Source organism: Polypterus senegalus, chromosome 9, assembly GCF_016835505.1.
Source record: "Polypterus senegalus isolate Bchr_013 chromosome 9, ASM1683550v1, whole genome shotgun sequence".
NCBI lineage: Eukaryota > Metazoa > Chordata > Cladistia > Polypteriformes > Polypteridae > Polypterus > Polypterus senegalus.
Genome location: NC_053162.1, coordinates 80,079,253 through 80,103,439, shown reverse-complemented (window position 1 = coordinate 80,103,439; position 24,187 = coordinate 80,079,253). Strand labels below are relative to the sequence as shown.

The 24,187-nt window shown below is 39.6% G+C and overlaps 1 protein-coding gene across 1 annotated transcript in view; it reads left to right on the top strand.

The window, feature by feature from the left end:
• The window catches only part of LOC120535466 (polycystic kidney disease protein 1-like 2), a 136,068-nt gene that overhangs the window by 15,156 nt on the left and 96,725 nt on the right, over nucleotides 1-24,187 (top strand). Inside the window, exons 4-8 of the mRNA XM_039763347.1 lie at nucleotides 895-1,005; nucleotides 5,385-5,532; nucleotides 16,218-16,453; nucleotides 18,566-18,976; nucleotides 21,252-21,386. Coding sequence (XP_039619281.1) covers nucleotides 895-1,005; nucleotides 5,385-5,532; nucleotides 16,218-16,453; nucleotides 18,566-18,976; nucleotides 21,252-21,386 — 1,041 coding nt within the window. The remainder of the gene's footprint in view (nucleotides 1-894; nucleotides 1,006-5,384; nucleotides 5,533-16,217; nucleotides 16,454-18,565; nucleotides 18,977-21,251; nucleotides 21,387-24,187) is intronic.

Genomic DNA, 24,187 nt, shown 5'->3' with positions numbered 1-24,187 from the left:
ATCAAGAATAGTTAAAGAAAATCGTGCTAGTCAGTCTTACATTCCTATTTTTTCAAATATCTATTTTTTAGAAACATTACAGTGTTAAATTATTGCTGCATAGGTATACTGGTAGGAAAAACAGGTGAGACAGTATCTTTAAGGTATGTAAAATAATTGGCAGTAAGAGAGCAAAAAAAGAGTTAATTAAAACATACATCTAACCTGTCCTTCTTCCAACACAGTTATGTAGTCCATCTCAGCAGCACTTGATATTAGGCAGGGTCCAATATTTAACAGCAGTACAGAGCTATTGGGAGTTCATGGGGGACCACCCTCCTTATTCCTTTGAAGTGATTGCAACTTTACCGGGACGATTATTGCTTTGATTCAGTGCATGCCGTGGCACACCAAAGAGGTGGCTATGCAGAGTGATACAGTTGCAAAGTGTGGCACTCTGTCATAACCAATAACTCTCCAAAGTCCAAAATACTAACATATTGGTAAGATGACATCAGTTCTTGTGGTAAACTACTCAGCACAAATCATCATACGAGTCCCGCCTATGATATTTCCTGGTTAAACAAAAATGACATACCCTGAAGTAGAGGCTTTAAAAAAAAAGTAACAGGAACTACTTTGCTGGGAATCCTACTAACTTTCTTGAATTTCTATAATGTCCATGGTTCTTTAAAAAAAGTCCTGTGGTGGGAAAGTGCCTATAGTGACCTGACCAGGAACTGAATCAAGTCTTTGGGACTGCCATGTAGGTGAATTAAGCACCATGTCTTCTCCGTAATAAAGAGCAATTGAAATCTCCAAGGCAACCTCTGAGAGGACCAATTCTAAACTAAGAATTGAGACTCTACATTTTGTCCTGCAGCCCCACATAAATCACTGCTTTTCTTCTTCCAGGATACTGCCATGGACTACAAGCATGCCAAGCAGCAGCAGACATTACCTCATATGGAGAGCCTTGTCCGGGCTTAGGAAGTTACCTGTTTGTGGAGTATCATTGCAAGGAGGGTGAGTTGGTCTGTTTCATGTTGACTAAATTAAATAGGTGGACACTTTGAATCCTCAAGTGGCACTTAAAATCCTGACCTGAAATCACTTTTAGAAGTTACAGGGTGGTGTATATATTGTAATGTAGGTACATGTAAAGTACTTTTATATTCACCACCGTAAAATACAGTAAATGTTGGCTGACTAATTGTTTAAAGTTCAAATGTTTTTCAAAATATGAATATTTAGAATGGTTTGAAAAACTAATTTAATATAACTTACTTCATATTCTGCAAGACAGAGCCCTCTTTAGAATTTACAATTAAAGGATAAGGAATACTGAAATCCCTTTGTTAACTGTCTTGCTTTCCTTCACTTTGTTCAAACTGATAACATGTAGGAAATAATAATCAGTAAAGTCTGTTATGTGAACACTTGTATAAACTTTATAATAGAAAAAATCAATAAAATGTTCTACATAGTGTAGGAAGAATAAAAAGTGATGCCCACATTTAAGTTGGCCTTGAGAAGCAACTGTGGGCTTCCTTACATATCCTTTACTAATCAGGTCCTTTAGATGTAAGGGAATGAGGTTTAAGGACACATAACAAGTAAAAAAGAATAGAGTAATAATGTAAGACAGAACTTGGTTATCAGTCAGAAAGGGTATACATATGGAGCCCAGAAATGATAGAGGGCATTGAAAGTGAATCTGTATACAGTGTACTGTAGAGATGAAGCTAGTCAGGACCAAGACTGCAGGTGTTTAAAAGTTGTCTAGGAAAGGAACAGTGTTGTACAGTTCCTCGAGTAATTTGTGTCCTTGTGTTACTGACGCAGCTCACCATTACAATAGCATGGATAACCTAGGGAGACAGCGGTTGGCAAGAGTTTGACTGATAGGAGCAAGGAATTCCAAATTAAAAGAGAGAGATGAGAACATAATGATGTTTGTTGTGCTTGAAGCTTAGTGCAGGGTTTGGATAAATACATAAGTCATAACCCATATAATTAGGTGAAATCACCTATGTAGAATAGCCTAAAGTGGCTTGTTCAGGTGGTTTTGAACTCTTTTTATCACTTTGTACGTTAATTTGTGCTTTCTTTACCCCTTCCTGTTGTTATTTTCTTAATAAATATTCTTTTGCAATTATACCTTCTTAGTTGTATTCTAGATTTGGAAATGGATCAAAAGTTCCCTCTATTGTTCACACCTGGTTTAGTAGGCAGGATTTCAAGCTCTCTTCTGGTCAGAACCTACTGTTCTGTTCCTTTTTTTATTGAGGTTATAAGCTTAAAGCCAAAGCTTGTTTATTTAAAAATAAAAATTTTGTGGCTTGAGGAATACTACTCTCTTTGTGTCAGAAAAAAGAAAGAATAGTGATAGCATGTAGTCACACAAAAGCGACTGTGTTTCTAGAGCTGGGACCTTTTCTTAAAAAGTCAGACAAAGGCTCACTGACAGAAGGCAACAGGAGTGTTGGAGCATAGGCAAAAAAAATTTCATGTGTGTTACGTGTCATAGTTATTATTTTTTTTTTGAAGTTTTATTAATTTTATTGCAATCCATACAAATCAATCAAGTTTTTACAAAAAAGAAAAATTGAGTCAAGGACAAATCGATCCCTACCCCTGAGAGAGAGAGCAAGGCAAATGGCGTGAAATTTAAGGCTTGTAAACATACCTAAATTAATAAATTTGATAAGCCAATAGAGATGAATGCAGAAGACAAAGAAATACGGAAATAATTGCTTCCTCTCTGCTTTAAGAGCTTATTTTAAAATATTACTGATTAGATCCTTGCATGTTTTGAAAAAGTCTATAAGGATTCTCTAACTGCGTATTTGATTTTTTCCAATTTCAAATAGTTTAACACATCGGTTTCCCACTGACTTAAAAGAGGAGAGTTTGGGTTCTTCCAGTTTAGCAGAATAAGTCTGCGTGCCAAAAGTATAGTGAATGCAATCACAATTTGTTTGTCTTTCTCCACTTTAAACCCATCTGGAAGAACACCGAACACAGCTGTTAATGGGTTAGGAGGGATTGTGAGACCAAGGCTGTCTGAAAGGTAATTAAAAAGTTAGGTCCAGAATGATATTAATTTGGTGCAGGCCCAGAACATGTGACCCAGTGAGGCTGGGACTTGGTTACAACGTTCGCAGGTTGGATCATGCCCTGGAAACATTTTGGAGAGTTTTAGTCGAGACAGATGTGCTCGATATATAATTTTGAGTTGTTTAATTGTATGCTTTGAGCATATGGAGCTTGAGTGAATTCTCTGCATTGCTACTTTCCACTCCTTTACTGATGTATTAATTGAGAGATCTTTTTCCCAGTGTCCTCTTGGATCTTTGAAAGGGAGGGACTGTAAAATAATTTTATATATTGCAGAGATGGTGTCTGACTCCTCGAGATTGACCAATATTTTTTCCAGCATGGATGAGGGTGCAAGATGAGGAAAACCAGGAAGGTTCTGTTTAACAAAGTTCCTGATTTGAAGATCATGGTGTCATAGTTATTATTAATCTGAGATATTGCATATCTGAAATATTTGACTATTTTTTGTCATATGCAATATGATTTTTTTGTCTTCATTTCCCAGTCTCAACTACTAAAATTCAGTCCCACCTTGTTCAGAACAATACTAAAACACTTTGGGTCATTAAAACAATTTCATTCAAGAAATAGTAATGAAGTGTATATAAAAACCTGCATGACAGATTGTCATGGCCAAGTAAGCAAATTATTAGGTTTTGTCAGTTGTGCTCATGACCACCACTAGAGTATGTGTTAGCATAACAATAGTGTTCATGATGTTTGCAGAAAACATTTCACACCTTTTAGAAAGATCATAGGAGGCCTGGAGAAGTAACAGTTTGAAAGGACTACTGGATCATGTGTTCTCCTGTCATAGCACATACTAAAAAAAATTCCACCATCTAAAGAACTATTGCACGTTCCATAGATAACCTTGTTAGGCCTTGCACCATGACCCAGTGGTTTTGAGTAAATCTTGTTTAGGCCTCAAGTAACCAGAACTGACAATTGGGTGATGTTCAGCATCTAGACAAATGGATTCAAACATGTGGAAAACATGCATTATAGTGTAATCAACACACCATTTTCAAGTACTGTACTACACTGCTAGAGCAGTCAACATGCATATCTTCAAGATATGGTTAATTACTTCTAATTTTTCCAGACACAGCGGGCTTTCCCTGTTACTCCCTCCTTAGATGTCTAGGCCTAGTATGTTAAAATCAACCATTTCTTTGGATTGGCTTTAGACCAAATTGTATTCAGATATTAGGTCTTCTGTTCACCAGTGTTTATGCAAACTGGACCACTGATTCTACGTGCAAGTTCTTTTAGTGCAAGAATGTGTATGAAAACAATCAAATTGTAAAAGCTGCAAAGGTTTTATGTTTTTCCAAGTAACTCAGGGTCACCAACATTTAGATTTAGGTGTGCACCCTCTGAATGACTACTTGGTCAAAATGTTTACTAAAACAAACTCACAAAGATACTCAGAATATTGTCTGGATACCATATTGATCATATAGCTATATTATTCACATTTTGTTCTGTTTTTTGCTTATGTTGTATTTCTTTTTTATACTCTATATTTGTTATTATTAGGACTCTTGCATGGAAATGTGCTTAATAAGAAAAAAATAGAATTTTGTATTTTTGGAAATTTCGAAAAAAGAATGCCAGTTCTCAGAATAGAACCAATATAACATAGTGTATGGGTAATTTCTTACAAATTCTCACAAATTTCAACCTTGAAAATCTTTTAGTATTTCTAGCCTTTAAATAAAATTCATTAAATTTTGCTTCTTCATTTCTTTACCTTTCCTCTGTTAGCCTTTATTTTCATTATTGCATGTTGTTCTAGGCGGCACGGTGGCGCAGTGGTAGCGCTGCTGCCTCGAGTTAGGAGCACCGGGTTTGTTTCCCGGTCCTCCCTGCGTGGAGTTTGCATGTTCTCCCCTTGTCTGCGTGGGTTTCCTCCCACAATCCAAAGACATGCAGGTTAGGTGGATTGGCGATTCTAAATTGGCCCTAGTGTGTGCTTGGTGTGGGTGTGTTTGTGTGTGTCCTGTGGTGGGTTGGCACCCTGCCCAGGATTGGTTCCTGCCTTGTGCCCTGTGTTGGCTGGCATTGGCTCCAGCAGACCCCCGTGACCCTGTGTTCGGATTCAGTGGGTTGGAAAATGGATGGATGGATGTTGTTCTATTTGTGTTATATTTTCTCATATTTGTTTTAATTATCCAATGTCTTTACATAAATCTTAAAAGCATCTTAAGTTCCCTTCTGATCACTACACTAAGTGCTTTATGTAACTCCATCATGTATTCTCTGCTTACCCCTCACTTTTTTTCCATTTTTTCCCATAGGTCTTCAACTTAACCTAAAGGAAATAGCAGCTGTCTTTGAGAATATCACTGTAAGCATCAAATGGCTTCTCACACCCTCCTCTGGGAACCTAACATGCATCATGATTATGGGAGATGGGCATACTATTGATCTGGACTACCCGACAGAGTAAGTAATGCACCATCTATCCTGCTTCTGTAGTAGAGAAGGTGCAGACTTCTTATCTGTATCAAGCAGGGAGTGCACACTCATTGGGAATGTATTCTTTTATAATCATAGATGCTGCTAAAGCTGACATGTTTCATCCAACCTCAAGGTTCAGCCTCTGTTTTCTGTCCTTATCTTGGGTTCTTTCTTTCTTTATCAGTTGGGTATGAACTGCCATCTGGTCAGTCTCCCCATAGCAATGTCGGCTACTTAATGATCTTATTCAGTAAAATGTAAATGTGAGTACAGTTCTGATGATACATGCTGATATGCTCCAATCCCATCTTTGGTTAAAAGCAGAGAGATCCACACATTTAAAAGTTCTAAATCAGAAGGTGGCATGGTAGTACGTACCTTTCAGGTTTACTACTGGGCAGCAAATAAACACACAGAAAAAACATTGGAAATTACCAGAACAAGTTCACACCAGCCTGGCTCGCCATAGAAAATAAACCCTGTTCCAAATCCACCTGCTTTGTACTCCACTCAATACTAACTATCTTCACTACACCATTAAGCCAGTTATCCACCAACTACTTAAAAATGTAACCAATGCAAGACACATTTCAAGGTAGAGCTTTTATCTGTTGCTCCTATACATAATAATTATCTATGTCAACCCTCTCAAACATACTGTGTTTAACTCATGGAAACCACTAAGAATTAAAACACTTAGAGATCTTTATACAAACGACATATTGCATCTTATGAACAATTACGCTCCAAATTCAATGCATAGCTACACACATTGTTACCTACATTCACATTAGGAATTTAGTTAAAAGAAACCTTCCCAGCACATCTGATACCCATATCAATCCCAGAGGCTGTATTGACCAGTGTGGATGAAGACTCGGAAAGTATAACAACAATATATTAAAACATTTGCAGAGAATCAACATCTCATAGATCCTAGTGCATGGTTGGAAAAGGGATCTTTCAGTTGGCTTCTCAGAAATGGAGTGGAATTCAGCCATACATAGAATACACTCCAGTCTTGTCTGCGCCAAGCACTCCATAATTCAGCTAAAGGTCTTTCATCAATAAGATTTATCCTCCTTAAAACTGCCGAAAATGTGCCAAGGGCAATACCCAGTCTGCAAGTGCAGCTCTCTACCTCCAGCGTCGCTAGGCCAAATGTTTTGGGAATGCACTAAATTAATATCTTTTGGACCAAAGTCTTTATATAACTCTCAAACAGCCTTAGTGTTAAAATCAGTCCAAATTCATCAACTGCAATATAATGTGTACTCCCCGATGGCGTTAAAGTTGTACTGGAGCGAAATGATGCTGCAGGACTAAGAAGGCTGTTTGGGGTATCAACTGAGTAAATTCCCTGTTTGATTTCAAGAAAAGGCACAAAACAAAAAAAACAAAAACAAAAACAAAACTCCTCCTCTGGTGTGATGAGTGACAAGTGCATAGGAAGACATTGATTGTAACAGCCTACACCATATTATTAGCACGCAGACTTATCTTGCTCAACTGGCAAAATCCTATCCCACCTTCTATACTGTAACTCAGTGGGTAAGCACTGTTCTATATAATCTCAAATTAGAAAAAAAACAAATTCCCTCTTAGAGAATATGGCAAGAATTCATTAATAGTATTTTATTGTATCACACTGCAATACACAACAAATTTTCATATCACTACAGTCTCATCTTTAATGTTGATAAACAGTTTAACTTCTAAGTAATTAATGATATTTTGATGTTCACAGGTTCATAACTAACTTCACTGTATGGCTGTTATAGTTTAACATAATGTATGAATCAAATATAAAACTGAAATCTGAAGGGGCATGAAGTGAAAACCAAACATAATGAATTGCACACAGTAATATTGTTCTCATTTCCAGTCAAATATGTAGTGTTAGACAATGAACATATAACTGTTCACTCAATAATTCATCACAATAAATAAACATTTATCGTAATACACCTGAAGGACACATCTTGAAATTCTACTTATCAGTGGTATTTTAGATTCAGGTAAAATTCCGTTACAACAAACTGCCAGGGACCTAAAAAATATTTCGTTATAATGACAATTTCGTAGTAATGAAATTCTGTATTTGTCACTATAGTGCTTTCTTTAACTTACATCCAGGCATTTGCAATCATTTCAATAGCTTCTTTCGCGTTAATTTTAATCTCCTCCTGTCTACAAGTTATGCTGATGCGAATTTTTGTCAGCATTTCCTTTCAATAATACACTGTTGGGGTGCGAATGATGCCTAAATCCATTGGCTGAAGCACTGCTGTGCAATTTGGGTGGGAGGAATTCGACACGGACATTATTTAAATGTGGAAGCATGTTGTGGGCAGCACAGTTTTCAATCAGAAGACAAACCGTCATTTTCTTCTTCTTAATATTGTGAGGTTTCTGAACTATTTTGGGATCCCCCCCCAACTCCCCACCCAATGGGAATGACATGCCAAAGTGCATGCTGGGGCAGGGCAACAGCAGGCTCAGAGCAGTGCAGTGAGGCGCCACAGAAGCAAATCATAAAAGATCTGGGTCACGCTACCCCAAAACACGAGGCTGAGTCTCAGTACTTTAGCAAAAATAGCTTTATTCAGCTTGAAACAGGAACAGCACGGTTATTTATTGTAGTGTGATCTGCCATTTTCCTATACACAGACACATTAGTCAGGCAGGATTGTGCCCAGGTTAGTGGCCAAGTAATACTGTTCCCTGCATTTGCAATGTTCCTTGCATCACTCATCGAGATCTTTTCTGTTTGCTTCAGTGAAGAGCTGCAGCAGAGCTGTGAGCCTGCTGTTGCTCCGGCAATGGATACACAGTGTTCCACAGACGTGGTGATCGCACTTCGGGATGCTCTTCGGCGTGTTGTCCAGTTGGGGGAGGTCCCAAGTATTATGTATTGTATTAAACTACATGTTTTGCAATGCCGATAGTAATCAGTAGGTGGCACCAAGCAAGATATAGTATAGGTGGTGCGCCCTGGAGTTGTTGGTGAATGCAATAAAGAAATGAGTGTTTGGATACTCCGCACCATTACAGAAAAAGTTTGTGTGTATTTATGAAATGAAGTATCACGCAACATAACATAAATTGGCGATGAGTTGTGTGAACAAGAAGAACTGACCGCGCTGTATAGTGGCTAGCTAGTGAGCTGGTGTAGACTGTTTAAAGGAGCCTCTTTTCCGCCTCTGAGTCTAACGTGGAGTGCAAGGTGCCGATGACATGGCTGGAGTAATCGGACGGATGGATCCCTTCGAGGACGCTGGTGAGCAATGGACGACGTATATTGAACGTTTTGAACATTACATACTGGCTAATGACATTACGGCCGTGAAGAAATTGCCTGTGTTGTTTAGTGTAATGGGACCTAAAACGCAGTTTGGTAGCGCCTACGAAGCCAGGGGAGATGGAGTATCACCGTGTTGTGGAGGTTTTACAAGCCCATTTCGCCCCGAAACCACTCGTGATAGCGGAGAGATACCGGTTCCACAAGCGTAATCGGGGGAAGGGGAAATGATAGCACAGTACGTAGCGGTGCTGAAAAGTCTTTCGGAACATTGCGAGTTTGGTGCATATTTGGAAGACGCACTACGAGACAGGTTTGTGTGTGGACTAAAGTGTGAAACTGTTCAGAAGCGCCTGTTGACTGAGAAAGATCTCACATTTCAGAAAGCAGTTGATTACGCAGTTTCTGTGGAGATGGCAGCGTGCGACGTGCAGCAGTTAAGTGCTTCCCTTAAAGTGAATGCGGTGCTTTCTAAAAACTGTGACAAATGCCGCCGTTGCGGGAAAATGAATCATACTGATGATGACTGCTGGTATAAAGACCGTGACTGCCACCAGTGTGGAAAAAAAGGCCACACTAAGAACATGTGTAGGAACAAAACCAAAAGCTATCAGGACAGAGAAAAGAAATGGAAAGAGGGAAATCTTACTCAGAAGGATAATGCAATTAAGCGAAGGATGCAAAATAAGAAGAGAATTCATCATGTCGAGGCAGGGAAAGATGAAAGTGAGAATGAAGAAAATAAATCTGATACTGACAATGAGTTAGGACTGTATTCTTTGTCTCAACAAGGCAAATATTCCCAAATTTACGTGCTGCCTATAGTAAATGGGAAGAAAATGGAAATGGAATTGGATACAGGGGCTGCAGTGTCTTTAATTCCTTGGGAGCAATATAGAAGCACACTGAGCCAAGTGGCTCTGCAACCCACGGATGTCATGCTAAAGACATACACTGGGGAGCCACTGGCACCTGAAGGGGTAATCAAAGTGCAAGTCAAATTAAATAATCAGTGTGCTAAGTTGCCTTTGTATGTAGTGAAAGTAGATGCACCCCCACTGTTTGGTAGAGAATGGCTGAGAGTTATTAAACTGAACTGGAAAGACTTAAAAATGGTGCATGCCATTGAGCAAAGAGAAAAAGAAAACTTGGAGTCTGTGTTAAAGAGACATTCAGCTGTTTTCTCTAAAAAGCTAGGCACAATGAAAGGAATTAAAGCCAGACTGACTCTCAGACCTAACAGTGCACCCAGATTCTGTCCACCACGGAACGTCCCTTATGCTCTTCTACCTCGAGTGGAGGCCGAGCTAAAATGCCTGACTGAGCTTGGAGTGATCTCACCAGTGGAGCACAGTGACTGGGCCACACCCGTGGTGCCCGTAAGTAAAAAGGATGGCACAATTAGACTTTGTGGGGATTTCAAAGTCACACTCAACCCAGCTCTTTGTGTGGATAAGTACCCAATTCCATGCATTGAGGACCTTTTTGCCTCTCTAGCAGGTGGTCAACGCTTTAGTAAGTTAGACTTATCAAATGCCTATCTACAGATGGAGGTGGAAGGAAAGTCTAGGGAGCTGCTGACTATCTCAACGCAAAAAGGGCTATTCTGTTTTAATCGCTTACCTTTTGGTGTAGCGTCATCACCCGCTCTATTTCAGAAGGCTATGGACCAAGTGCTCCTTGGACTGCCATATACTCACTGTTACCTGGACGATATCCTTGTGAGTGGCCCTGATGAGCAGACCCACCTCAAAACTCTGGGTACAGTTCTGGGTAGGCTAGAGGAGTATGGTCTGCATCTCAAACAAGAGAAGTGCTTGTTCTTCCAGGAGTCTGTGGAATACTTGGGTCACATAATTGATGCAGCAGGACTTCACAAATAACCAGAAAAGGTGCGTGACATTGTGGAGGCCCCAGCACCACAAGAGGTTAGTCAACTACGTTCTTTTCTGGGAATGTTAAACTACTACGGACGTTTCATCCCTGACCTGTCCACTATCTTGAAACCACTGAATTAACTGCTAAATAAGGAGAAGCGATGTGGACATCAGCCTGTGAGTCCGCATTCCAGGATGCTAAATTACTCCTAGTATCACAAGAGGTATTGACCCATTACCATCCAGAACTGCCCCTTCTACTTGCGTGCGATGCTTCACCTTATGGGGTCGGAGCTGTGCTCTCGCACGTCATGCCTGATGGCAAAGAAAAACTGATAGCCTATGCATCATGAACTTTTTCAAATGCAACAGTTCGCATAAATTTACAAACCGAAATTTTTTTTTTTTTGCTCGGTCTTTCAAGAAAGTTGACAGTGTCAATGGAGAAATTCTGAATTCATTGACAACATCTTTTTTCTTTTTGCCACAATCGAGACCTGCAAAAATGTTACAATTTTTTTTTCTAATATGAACTGTTACTGTTTTTTGATGTCTGCCTTTTCTATAGGAGGGTAACAATGAGTTAAGTTCCAATGGAATTTTTTCAAATGTTGACGAGCAATAAGCAAAAGGTATTACTGAAAACCACCGAAAACAAAAACAGCAAAAAAAAAATGCAGTACGAGGAAAGTTCAAAGAAAAAAAAAAATTACAGTGTTTCTGTTTGGGGATTGTTGTGCACAACTGAGCTGCGACCACAGAACTAACAGCTCTGTGGATGATTCATTCAGGCATTTCAAGGTCTTTTGGGCACTTTGTTGTAATGAAAGTATCTGCTGAATGTACTTCATAGTAACGAGATTTCTATAGACGCGTGTCATATGGGGAAACTGTCAGGACCATATAAATACTTCACTGTAATGAAAATGTTGTTGTAAAGATATTCGTTGTAATGGAATTTTACCTGTACTTAGGAATATACAGTAATCCCTCCTCGATCACAGGGGTTGCGTTCCAGAGCCCCCCGCGATAGGTGAAAATCCGCGAAGTAGAAACCATATGTTTGTATGGTTATTTTTATATATTTTGAGCCCTTATAAACTCTCCCACACTGTTAACATTATTAGAGCCCTCTAGACATGAAATAACACCCTTTAGTCAAAAGTTTAAACTGTGCTCAATGACAAGACAGAGATGACAGTTTTTTCTCACAATTAAAAGAATGCAAACATATCTTCTCTTCAAAGGAGCGCCGTCAGGAGCAGAGAATGTCAGAGAGAGAGAGAGGGAGCGTGACAGAAAAGCAAACAATCAAAAAATCAATAGGGCTGTTGGGCTTTTAAGTATGCGCACCGAGACAATGCAGCTGCAAAGAAGGGAGCAATGTGAAGGTAGTCTTTCAGCATTTTTTAGAGTAGCGCCCGTATCTTCTAGGCAAACAGCATCTGTGCAAACAGCCCCTCTGCTCACACCCCCTCCGTCAGGCGCAGAGAGAGTGAGAGAGAACGAGAAAAGCAAACAATCAAGCACTGCTCTGGAAGCACATCGTATATCATTGAGGAGTTTTATTTATTACGTAATACATGCTCTGATTGGGTAGCTTCTAAGCCATCCGCCAATAGTGTCTCTTGTATGAAATCAACTGGGCAAACAAAGTGAGGAAGCATGTACTTTAAATTAATAGACCCATTGTCCGCAGAAATCCACGAACCAGCGAAAAATCTGTGATATATATTTAGATATGCTTACATTTAAAATCCGCGATGGAGTGAAGCCGCGAAAGTCGAAGTGCGATATAGCGAGGGATCACTGTACAAGTATTTTTATGTCTACCAGGATTTAAAAGAAAGCTGTATAATAAAGATCCTGTTTTTATTTTTGTGATGCCAAAGAACTCATTAGGGTAAACGGCATGATTCTTTCAAACTGAAATGTGATGGCAGGAAAAAGCAAAACAGGAGATGGAAAGAGAAATGCAGGAATAGGGAAATAAATAATAGCAAATGGTTAAAAAATGTTCAGGCAAGTGAAACCATATAATAGGTTCACAATTGACAACAGTTTAACAAAAAACCATTTGAGTAAGTTAACTATCCTAAATAATTAACCAGCTGTATAAAAATACTCTAAAATATGTCAAAAGTACACCAATAGTAGTGATATCACTTTAATTAGGAGACAAAAAATATATACAATCAGGGAAAAACGATAGGAACGCTGCAAAGCTAGCAGGAGATCAAAGAATAAAGGGTGAATGAAATCAGAAGCATACCCTAAATCTTCAATATAAAGAATCTTAATTGTGTAAAAGTACAAGCTTTTCTTATTTCAAACACCAAAAAATACCAATAGATATTATTTGTAAACAAATATAACCACGTGATATCTCACGTACTAGTTGGCTGATATTAGTTATTTTGTTGTCTTCTAATCAGAGGTAGTTTTACAATCCATGCTGTAATTTGATGTGACTCAGTTCTCATTAATACCAAGCAACTCAGAGCACTTGTGGATCACCAGGGGCCTTTATGTATAAACGGTGCATACGCACAGAAATGTTGTGTAAGAACTTTTCCACGTTCAAATCGCAATGTATAAAACCAACACTTGGCGTAAAGCCACGCACTTTTCCACGGTACCTCATACCTTGTCGTACGCAAGTTCTCCTCTTAGTTTTGCAGACTGGTGGCACCCAGCGTCAAAGCAATGCTACTGTTCCTGTGTGGTTACATCTTATTTTCCTGACGCGGCTTTATAAATACACTGAAACTATCCGCATATTGTTTATTAGTGTAATGCATCTGATTGTAATTAACTTCTAACAATATAATGGTCCAGGGAATAACCATAGTATTCCTAATACCATAACTGCTTTAGCGTTGTTACTCTCACTGCACCTTCTTCTTCTTTCAACTGCTCCCGTTAGGAGTTGCCACAGCGGATCATCTTTTTCCATATTACTCTCATTGCACCACTCGGAGTATTTATATCACTGTATCTGAGTGTGAATCACAGCAGCAGCTGATCGGAAAGAGAATTATCGGTATACAGCTTCAAGCACACACTGTCTCAGCCACGGCAAAACTTTTCAAAGCCTTTCCTGTACGGACCTCGGGGTTCAGAAACAGTTTCATCCCAAGAACTTTAAACGCACTTAATCAATTGCTGCTTGTAGAACTGTTTGTACTTATAAGTACAATCACCCCACTGTAAACTTGCACTACAGTTATATCGCACAACCTGAGCCACTTTATAAAGCGTGTATTTACATATGATGACAATATCATTTTTAAGATGAAATGCAGCAAAATATGTTTATTATATTATACAGATAAAACTTTAACTTCATTTAAATAATCTATATTCTTCACTGGGACTGCCGTGAAGGACAGAATAATTAAACATGTACTACGAAGATATTTCAATGTTCCTTAAACGTTTTGAAGAATCAGCGCTCTAAGCTTACAGATAGCTTAACGTCTATTACAGAGCTGATTGTGTGGCGATCGGTTACATGAAGAAAGAAAAGCAAGGACTGCAGGGGCGGCTACGCCAATATATATTGCATATAAAACAGAAAGAGAAAATAACAACACAGCTAAAAACGCAGCAACAAATTTCGTCAAAAGTTAAATGCTTGTGTCATCAGCACGAGGCGGCTATGCAGTGTCTGCCATCCACCGTGCATAAGCTACCTTACTGACATTGGCGGGCGAAGGAGCCACCGGTTCTTCCTCTGCCCAGGGCCACCACAAGCCTAGAGCCGCCCCTGAGTACTGCTGCAATACGTTATTTCATCGAAGGTCACACACAATCACTGTGCCGTGAAACCCATGTTTAATAATGTACTTTAACTCCTATCATCATGAAAATGACATCACATATATCTCAGTATTTTAGTTACTCAGAAACCTGTAATATCACAAATGTAATGGATTCTGTGTCCAGTTGGAGAAAGAGAGCCGGTTTAAGAAGCAAGTAGTGATTCACATACATTGAGCACATAGAAGATCACATACAAAACAAAGCATTTAACGTGCTACTTTAATTACGATGTGGTTTGAGAAACTGGTTAATTAAACGATTTTAAGTTGAAGTTTATGATGTTCTACTTTAATGACAAAATAAACTACATGATTAAAGTAGAAATTTCGAGATTAAAGTTGACATTTCGTGCTTTTTCCCCAATGTGTGCATTTTTCTTCTCTGTACCCTAATAAGCTTTCATATGACACTCAGACAGTGGGCTACAACTCGCCTTTTCACGGCAACTTTGATATGTGACTTCATTTTTATTTCCGGCACTGTGCGATTTTGTGAACGTGAGCTTTCAAGTTTCTCCAACACGCTATGTCACTCGATCAACTTCCTTTTGTTGATTATACCACGGTTTAAATAAACAAATAGTATGTTTTTCCTTTGCCTCCACTTGGTATTCGCTGAAATTCTTATATTTTCCCCTGTGCTTTTCCCATTGTCTTCTCACAGACGGCTGAGTTTAAGGGCGATTTATATTGATTTGCATATTCAAAGAGGCGTAATTCTGGGAGGAGTTGGGGCGTTACCTAAAGCATGTGCACGAGCGTTACTTTTCACGCTGATCAGGATTTATGTAGCAGAAGAACGTGGAAGTTGGAGTACGCACAGATTCCTGCATCTGGATTTTTCTGTGCGTAAGCATATTTCGGCTTTTGTGCTTACACCATGTTATAGTGCGAGTTCTACGCATGGCGTTATACATGAGGCCCCTGGGCTTTTCTTTTCTGAGACTCCATTGACAAATATCATTTTTATTTAGAAAAATCACATGGCCAAGTAAATACCTGTGGCCAGTCATGCATTTGCCAGTATAAGAAAAGAGTTTTCCAGAATCCCAGTATTTATTATTTGGCTGACACCTTATATCCAAGGGAATGTTACGATTAGGTTCATTTCTGGAGCACAAGCATGTGAAATGACTTACTCATGGTCAAATAGTGTCAACATCAGGATTTGAACCCACAGACTCAGCATTTGAAGTCCAAAGCCTTAACCACTACACCACACTGAATATTGAGATTTTATGAAATAGTCTGGTCTTGAGGAACCCTTGTTATTAAAATATGATGTGAAGAACATTGGTTCAATTTCTTAACTGCTACCCCACAAAATTAAACATACAAAAGTAGAAAAGGAGGGATTGACCATAAAGTGGACATTAGAAGTCTTCCAAAATTATTTTAGAATATCAATTTATGTAACGATGGAGACTGCTATACTGTTCTTAAATGAAGGGATGAATAATGTGGTGAGCAACTATGGTTGCTCTTATGTTTAGTTAGGGATCCCAATTTATAAGGACCACTTAGTTGTTTATTAATTTCCATACATACTGTATAAGTTTTATGTTAGATCAATTGTGCCCTATTGATCACATATGATTAACTTATGAGTATTCCCATTGATAATGAAACACTCATAAAGCTGATTTTTTTCAATGGTTTTGTCTCCAGTGGCAGGTCAGAGGGCAGTGTGGTCCACATGTATTCTCGAGCTGGTGTATTTACTGTCACTGTCGAATGCACAACCAGTGAGTGGAATGTTGCAGCACATCAAGCAGTTACAGTTCAAGAGCCAGCCACTGAGTTTGATACAATTATGTGCTATTGTGGCAATGTATCTGGAGACAATAACAACTGCAGGGCAATAAATGGAAAACCTCTGCTGGTACAAGTGAAGATGAAGAAAGGTAGGCTGGTTCCTTAATTTTGGTATGTAGTTAAAAGTTTTTAATATGAGTTAAAGGATAAGTTCTCTATTTTTCAAGTCAAATTTATTTTTTGACAAATATGATATATGCATTTGCCACACAAAACTGTGTTCTAAAGTTGTGTGTTTTCTATACCCATCCATTCATCCATCCATCCTCTTCCGCTTATCCAAGGTCGGGTCGCGGGGGTAGCAGCTTAAGTAGAGAAGCCCAGACTTCCCTCTCCCCGCCACTTCTTCCAGCTCTTCTGGGAGAATCCCAAGGCGTTCCCAGGCCAGCCGGGAGACATAGTCCCTCCAGTGTGTCCTGGGTCTTCCCGGGCCTCCTCCCGGTTGGACGTGCCCGAACACCTCACCAGGTAGGCGTCCAGGAGGCATCCTGATCAGATGCCCGAGCCACCTCATCTGACTCCTTTCGATGCGGAGGAGCAGCGGCTCTACTCTGAGCCCCTCCCGGATGACTGAGCTCCTCACCCTATCCTTAAGGGAAAGCCCAGACACCCTGCGAAGGAAACTCATTTCAGCCGCTTGTATTCACGATCTCGTTCTTTCGGACACTACCCATAGCTCATGACCATAGGTGAGGGTAGGAAGGTAGATCGACTGGTAAATTGAGAGCTTTGCCTTACAGCTCAGCTCTTTTTTCACCACGACAGACCGATGCAGAGCCCGCATCACTGCGGATGCTGCACTGATCCGCCTGTCAATCTCACGATCCATTCTTCCCTCACTCGTGAACAAGACCCCGAGATACTTAAACTCCTCCACTTGGGGCAGGATCTCCCCCCCAACCCTGAGAGGGCACTCCACCCTTTTCCGGCTGAGGACCATGGTCTCGGATTTGGAGGTGCTGATTCTCATCCCAGCCGCTTCACATCTGCGAACCGATCCAGAGAGAGCTGAAGATCACGGCCTGATGAAGCAAACAGGACAACATCATCTTCAAAAAGCAGTGACCCAATCCTGAGTCCACCAAACCGGACCCCTTCAACACCCTGGCTGCGCCTAGAAATTCTGTCCTTAAAAGTTATGAACAGAATCGGTGACAAAGGGCAGCCCTGGCGAGTCCAACTCTCACTGGAAATGGGCTCGACTTACTGCCGGCAATGCGGACCAAGCTCTGACACTGGTTGTACAGGGACCGAACAGCTCTTATCAGGGGGTCCGGTACCCCATACTCCTGGAGCACCGCCCACAGGATTCCCCGAGGGACACGGTCGAACGCCTTTTCCAAGTCCACAAAGCACATGTAGACTGGTTGGTTGTGTTTTCTATACATTTAAAAAAATATCTTGAAGGTTTACAATGGAAGCTAGGGGAGAAGGGGGAACCACCAAAAAAGAAAAGTCTAAAAACTTACTGATAAAGTAGAAAAGCTTTCAATATAAGAAAATGTAACTTCTGCATGTTCAACGCAAGTTTGTGACCACCTCTGGAAATAACACATTTATTTTCTATTCCTGGTACTATTTTTCTGGAGGTAATGATACATATATTATAAGTGCTCACATAAATGCAGAAGTGAATCAAAACAAATCCAAACACATGACATGAAAAGTTTACTGTGATTTTGTCTTTTGAGAGGAAAATACGCTCCGGGGTGTGAAAGTAGAAGAAGGCAAACACTGAAGTGGCACGCAATGTGGTCTTCTTTTAAAATTGCTGAATCTCACAATAGTCATTTTTTTATTCTGAAATGACAGGTATACTCAAATTTTACAATGTGTGTATAATAGTAAGATGCGGATCAGTACTTGACATCTGGCTTGGAAGTATTTGATAAGTTTTTAAGCCCCAATAGTCTCCAGTGTAAAGCACTAATGCAGGCAAGATACTTTTTTTTTAATTAATAGAAAGCAGTTATTTTTAGTACACAATTTTGTGTGACAAATGCATATATACCATGTTTATGAAGAACTAAGTTTGACTTCAAAAATACTACACTTATCCTTTAAGTAGCTGTTATATTTAACAGTTTCTGCATAGTGAATGAATGAAAATGGACATCCATTCCTTGGGATGTATGTTTTAAATGTACTCCAGAGTTTGTGGTGACTTCATTCTAAGCCTAATTCCTGTTTGTTCTCTACAGGTACCAACATCACCTACACAATCCTTTCTGCAGCATCTCCATTAGCTAAAATATCAGTTCAGCAAGGAATCCAGGCAAAAAACCTCACTATCGACAGTGCATCTTTAAAACAAATAGGTCCTGGTTTCCATCCATTCACAATTGTAGCTTCTAATAATGTAACAACACCACCGGTCACTACACAATTACAAGTTCTGTTAGTAGAAGAGATTCAAGGTCTACAAGCATCTCTGATCTCTCAGGGTAGCGTTACCCTGGGTAATGAGATTCAGATTAATGTCTCCATATCTCATGGTGTGCCAGCAAGTTTACAATTCAAGTTTTTAAGCTCCAACAAAACTTTCTTTGAGACAGCAGAGATGAAGAAAGCACAGCAACCAGAAGTCTTTCTTTTCACCTCAAGATTTGCAGGTAAGTTACCTTCCTTAAATGAAGGTTAATGCTATTAGGTATATTTGAGTATAACTCAAAGCCCTTTACATGTATTAGGGTAGAAACATACAATACGATTGCGACACTTATAAGGATGTAAATACAATTAAACGTTATTTAGAATCTGCAAAGTGTGATAGAGATCAAGGTTGTCTGTAGGCTTTGACAGAGATCTGGAACTATACAGAATTCAATCCAGCTGAACTGCTCAATGCAGTTCAGTGTCATGGCGGCCTCAGACTCTCCTGACAGTTTCAGTCTCAAACTAGCAACAAAAACCGGATGTGCTGTTGGTCCATAGCAGAGCTTAATCATGCAAACACCTACTCTGATGCACTCTAGTTAACCTAATATTAATATCTTAACCCTGTGAGAGAAAATGCAAAGTACCCCAAGAAAAAACTCATGCAGAAATGGTTAGAATGTGTAGACTCCATACAAACAGTGACTGGGGCAGAATTTATACCTAAGGACTCTGAGGCAGGTAGACCAGCAACTATTTCAGCTTGCTGAAACATTTTATTCTACAGGTCAAATAACATGTATGCGACAACGTATAATTGTCATTATTAACAACAACATTTATTTATATAGCACATTTTCATACAAATAATGTAGCTCAAAGTGCTTTGCATGATGAAAAAAGAGAAAAAAATGAGAAAATAATAATTAAAATAAGAGAACACTAATTAACATAGAGTAAAAGTAAGGTCCTAAGGCCAGGGAGGACAGAAAAAACAAAAAAAAACTCCAGATGGCTGGAGAAAAAATAAAATCTGCAGGGGTTCCAGGCCATGAGACCGTCCAGCCCCCTTTCTACCTAACATAAATAACCTCAATCAGTCCTCATTGTATTCAAGGTTCTCATGGAAGAACTTGATGATGACGGCCACGTGGACTATTGGCCTTTAATCCATCATTGGTGCTTTGGTTAGGTGGTGTTGGCGCAGTTCACCACCTCAGAAAACCGGAAAATGAACAGAAGAGAGAGTAGGGGTTAGTACGGATTTTGGAGCCACCATGAATAGTAATGATAATTAATTGAGTATACAGAGCATCAGGATTAAACTAATATGAAGCTATGAGAAAGCCAGGTTAAAGTAATGTGTTTTTAGCAGTTTTTTAAAGTGTTCCACCGTATCAGCCTGGCCAATTCCTATTGGCAGACTATTCCAGATTTTAGGTGCGTAACAGCAGATGGCCGCCTCACCACTTCTTTTAAGTTTTGCTCTTGGAATTCTAAGCAGACACTCATTTGAAGATCTAAGGTTACGATTTGGAGTGTAAGGTGTCAGACATTCCGAAATATATATTTTGTTTTGCATTCATTTATTTGGTATTTTCTACACATTGAACAATAATTTTTAGGTCCTTCTATCACCTCTGTTTTGAGAGCCGTTGTTGGCGCCACTTTCTGTGTTGCTAGAAGTGTGGTTTCTAGGGTCATGACCCATAGGTAATTGGTACAACGGGACAAAAGGTCAGATGGGGGTTCTTTTTATTATCAGATGTACAGATACAAACCTAAATAAAAATACTTCAAAGAAACCTTTTTTTATTGTGTTTCTTGTGAGTTAAGTTTGGTTCAACTTTTTTGACTGTTTTTTCAACTTCAATTCTTGTAACTTATTTGGATTTGGTAGCTAGGTTTATTTTTATTTGTTTTGGTTTCATTTTTTTACATGCTTCTCCTGGTTTATGAGTATCTTAGTAAATAAATCATGTGGTCATTGTTCTGCAGGACAATAATCAGTTGGATCTCTATAAGAATAAAAAAGGCTCCCATGAAGGACAATATGTATTGAACTATGATATGGGTTTTTAGGGTGTTGTGACAGACATGTGCCTTCTGTAATATAACACCTGTCATGAGGCTGAACATTTTCTGCACTGCTCAGTCCTGACTCTCCCATTCGGAAGCTTCTTACTCCAAGAAGATTCTTTAGCTAGGTACATAATTGCAATGTGAGTGGGTGAGAGTAGGAAGTGCCAGAACCAAATCATATTATGGTATTAAAAATGATTTCAGGTCTGCATTTGCATCATTTACAGTAAATGTCAGTCTATATGATATTACAGCCCTGGTTTTTGAAAATGTTTGTCATTATATTGGCCCTGTGAGACACCTGTTTAATATTTCATAAAGCAAGTGCCTGAACAGATGAAATAGCTAGCACAGTTACAACCCCAAACAAACACACACACACACACACTTGCTTCCTTATTATAATCTTGTCAATTTGTTCCTCAACAGGTATATTTGAAGTGAAGATCTCTGCCTCAAATGGATTTTCTGAAGTGAACTTGAACATTGGAAGTCTCACCATTACACCACCTTCCAGCTTGTTTGGTGATCTAACAAATGAGACTCTGTCTGCCTCCGGGAATGGTGAGCAGATTAGATGTTAACTGTTGAGTATTAGGTCTAAAGTAGACTGCTTACTTAAAGTTCCATAGGTCTGACATAAAGTGCATCCCGAAAGTATTCACAGCGCATCACTTTTTCCACATTTTGTTAGGTTACAGCCTTATTCCAAAATGGACTAAATTCATTTTCTTTCTTAGAATTCTACACACAACACCCCATAATGACAACGTGAAAAAAAGTTTACTTGAGGTTTTTGCAAATTTATTAAAAATAAAAAAACTGAGAAATCACATGTACATAAATATTCACAGCCTTTGCTCAATACCTTTGGCAGCAATTACAGCCTCAAGTCTTTTTGAATATGATGCCACAAGCTTGGCACACCTATCCTTGACCAGTTTCGCCCATTCCTCTTTGCAGCACCTCTCAAGCTCCATCAGGTTGGATGGGAAGCGTCGGTGCACAGCCATTTTAAGATCTCTCCAGAGATGTTCAATTGGTTTCAAGTCTGGGCTCTGGCTGGGCGACTGAAGGACATTCACAGAGTTGCTCTGAAGCCACTCCTTTGATATCTTGGCTGTGTGCTTAGGGTCGTTGACCTGCTGAAAGATGAACCGTCGTCCTAGTCTGAGGTCAAGAGTGCTCTGAAGCAGGTTTTCATCCAGGATGTCTCTGTACATTGCTGCAGTCACCTTTCCCTTTATCCTGACTAGTCTCCCAGTTCCTGCCGCTGAAAAACATCCCCACAGCACGATGCTGCCACCACCATGCTTCACTGTAGGGATGGTATTGGCCTGGTGATGAGCAGTGCCTGGTTTCCTCCAAACGTGACGCCTGGCATTCACACCAAAGAGTTCAATCTTTGTCTCATCAGACCAGAGAATTTTGTTTCTCATGGTCTGAGAGTCCTTCAGGTGCCTTTTGGCAAACTCCAGGTGGGCTGCCATGTGCCTTTTACTAAGGAGTGGCTTCTGCCTGGCCACTGTACCATACAGGCCTGATTGGTGGATTGCTGCAGAGGTGGTTGTCCTTCTGGAAGGTTTTCCTCTCTCCACAGAGGACCTCTGGAGCTCTGAAAGAGTGACCATTGGGTTCTTGGTCACCTCCCTGACTAAGGCCCTTCTCCCCTGATTGCTCAGTTTAGATGGCCGGCCAGCTCTAGGAAGAGTCCTGGTGGTTTCGAACGTCTTCCACTTACGGATGATGGAGGCCACTGTGCTCATTGGGACCTTCAAGCAGCAGAAATTTTTCTTTAACCTTCCCCAGATTTGTGCCTCGAGACAATCCTGTCTCGGAGGTCTACAGACAATTCCTTTGACTTCATGCTTGGTTTGTGCTCTGACATGAACTGTCAACTGTGGGACTTTATATAGACAGGTGTGTGCCTTTCCAAATCATGTCCAATCAACTGAATATACCACAGGTGGACTTCAATTAAGCTGCAGAAACATCTCAAGGATGATCAGGGGAAACAGGATGCACCTGACCTCAATTTTGAGCTTCATGGCAAAGGCTCTGAATACTTATGTACATGTGCTTTCTCAATGTTTTTATTCTTAATAAATTTGTAAAAATCTCAGGTAAACTTTTTTCACATTGTCATTATGAGGTGTTGTATGTAGAATTCTGAGGAAAAAAATTAATTTAATCCATTTTGGAATAAGGCTGTAACATAACAAAATGTGGAAAAAGTGATGCGCTGTGAATACTTTACGGATGCACTGTATGTATATCTTCAAAAGATTTTGTAATTGCATAAAATACAGTTTTAACAAAAATAATTAAGTACTTGACTTTATCCAATTCAATAAGTGCAGTCAAAAAACTGCAAGAAAGAAAGAAATGCAGAGTTAGTAAAAAAAAAAGGAAAAAGAACTGACCATCACTGTACTTGTATCTGTAATTGGAACACAGTTCTTAAAATTAACTTAAAATGAGTAAAAACCCATAGATGTCTTGTAGTATGTGGCAGACTAACACATACTTGAATTTACCCTCCAAGTAAAACACACACACACACCAAGCACAATTTAGGATCGCCAATGCACTTAACCAGCATGTCTTTGGACTGTGGGAGGAAACCGGAGCACCCAGAGGAAACCCACGCAGACATGAGGAGAACATGCAAACTCCACGTATGAGGTCCCAGAAAGCGAACCCAGGTCTCCTTACTGCGAGGCAGCAGTACTTCCACTGGCCACTGTGCCGGCCGTAAAGCACTTCATTTTAATTAAATTACTCTTTATATTTAGCATATAAAATAGGTAAAGCAATAGCTAGTAAAACGAATGCAGTGACCCATGAAACACATTTACTGACATGAACGTTAATGTCTCTAATTTAGGAATGAAAGATGTGCGAGGCCCACACCCAAGTGAAAAGCTGGCCATGGACTGAGTGGAAGCAGATATTTTTATTGTCGGGGGCAGAGAGCTGAGAGTGAAAAATAAAAGCAGGAATCTGAAACAGGGAGATAAATAATTTGGCACCAAATCCTAATTGTTAGACATGTTTGTAGTTATTTAACCACTGCTAAATTCAAAAACAAAAAATATTCCTATATCTTTTACCAAACCCCAACATACTGTATAAACCTTAAGTACGTTACAGAATTTTAAACCTGAAAAGTCAAAAACTGAAGAGGAAATTTGCTCCTTGTTTTGTTGATTGTCTACAGTCTTTGGTGGCAGTACACATTCGATGCTAACTTTTAAATTATCACCTTGATGTCATCATATAATCCAACATCCAGCTATGAGCCATCACATCATGGCAACATAGTAACAACATGGTGGTGGCCATGAACAGCAAAAACAAGATAA